The sequence below is a fragment of the Trichechus manatus genome, unplaced genomic scaffold (assembly GCF_000243295.1).
Source record: "Trichechus manatus latirostris isolate Lorelei unplaced genomic scaffold, TriManLat1.0 scaffold00030, whole genome shotgun sequence".
Taxonomy (NCBI): domain Eukaryota; kingdom Metazoa; phylum Chordata; class Mammalia; order Sirenia; family Trichechidae; genus Trichechus; species Trichechus manatus.
This window is the reverse complement of record NW_004443966.1, coordinates 13,767,672-13,769,308: the sequence shown is the minus strand read 5'-3', so window position 1 is coordinate 13,769,308 and position 1,637 is coordinate 13,767,672. Positions and strand designations below refer to the sequence as shown.

At 56.8% G+C, this 1,637-nt stretch overlaps 1 protein-coding gene across 1 annotated transcript in view; it reads right to left on the bottom strand.

Moving 5' to 3' along the window:
• FEM1B (fem-1 homolog B) overlaps window positions 1–1,637 on the bottom strand; it is a 20,702-nt gene extending 19,065 nt beyond the window's left edge. The window contains exon 1 of the mRNA XM_004374694.3: window positions 935–1,637. Within this exon, the coding sequence (XP_004374751.1) occupies window positions 935–1,182 (248 nt within the window). The 5' untranslated portion in view covers window positions 1,183–1,637. The remainder of the gene's footprint in view (window positions 1–934) is intronic.

Genomic DNA, 1,637 nt, shown 5'->3' with positions numbered 1-1,637 from the left:
ATCTACTTCAAAAGAAACTGTTAGAATACCTTACAGACTGGCACAGGTCAACAAAAATAAATGCGGCCAGTCAAGCAAAATCTTTATGAAGCTGTAATGTGTAAAACACTTTATAATTCTCCAGCACGGAAAAGAGGATAATGTAAAACCTGACAATTTTGTGTTCAACATTATCATACCCAAAAATGATGTACAAGTAAATTCCAGGGGCAGATTTCAACTGCGGCAATATGAATTTTTGAACTCCACACCTCCAATAACAGCTTCCCCACAATATCACAGGGTGACATGTAATTTAGCAATGGCATCATCTCCCACATCAGGTCCAGTGCCATTTTTGCACCCAACATCTATCTACCCTGAGCAATACGGAAGAGTCACAATCATGTCCTGGGATGTCTGGCGGCCTGACAATTCCTCACGCGGCTGGAGCTGCTGCTGGTTCTAGGGGCTTATTTTCACACTCAGGCCAGCAACCCGGGGAGGGCTTTAAGGAACCACTCACTTGAAGGGGGGAGGGGGAACTGGGTAGCCAAACAATTCATCAGAGGTCTTCAATGTTAACTGCTGGTCTCGGTTACAACCCCAGTACTGATAAAGGTAAAACGTGGAAAAGAAGACACCTCCTCCATACTGCTTGTTCACAGACTATCTAGTGAGAAAAAGAGTATCTATCAGACATCTGGACAGAGAATGTGGCTATCTATCCACAGAGGGAAAAGGGGGAAGGGTTCGAAGAGATTGGGCAGCAAAACATGGGATGGAGTATTAGCCCTGGAAGATGAAGGGGGGGGGCATTAGTGGGAGCAAGAGGAGGTATAAAAAGGGGAAATGAGTACCCACATCAAGAGGGGGTGAGCAAGGGGAGGGAGAACCCGTGAAGTGGTGGGTAACACGCGCGCCGGAGAGAAGGCTGGAGTTGGGGTGTACCTACCCGTCGAAGCGGACGGTGCCAGTCTGCTGAGTCTGCACCCGGTAATGTTCTAACAGCAAGCGCACCACCTTGGCGTGCCCATTGCGGGCTGCGATGATGAGGGGCGTGGAGCGCTGCCCTCCCTGCTGGCTGACATAGCCAAGCAGATACCGGATATCGCTTTCAGACCGGTTGAGTAGCAAGGCGGCCAGAGTCAGCACCTTGCCCTCGCTGGCCGCCTTGTATACATAGCCAGCCAGGCCCTCCATGGCCGCCGCCAACTCCAACACCCGTTTGGTCGCCACCGCTGCTGCTGCCTTGCGCCCCCGGAGGCCGCGTTCGCCAGAGCTTCAAACCTGGGCCCTCACAGCCCATTCAACAGGGCGCCGCCGCCGCCGCCGCGCCCAGGCAGCAGCGCGGCCTGGGGAGGGCGGAGACGCAGAGGTGGCCGAGTGCCGTGAGGGGCACGTCCGCGACCCAGCCCGGACAGGGAGGAGGGCGGTCAGGACCGCCCCCAAGGCCCCAGGCGCCAGGCCTGGGCCGAGGGGATCTCCATGGCGGCCGCCGCCCCAGGCCTCCGGCCGAACCCCTCCTTCCTGCGGGCTGCGACAGGCGCGTGCCCGAGCTACGAGTCGCCGGCGGGATCCCGAGATGGCCGCGCGCGCCCCAGATGGCGAACGATTGGCGCGTATCACCCGACCCGGCCCGCCGGCCTAAAACTTCC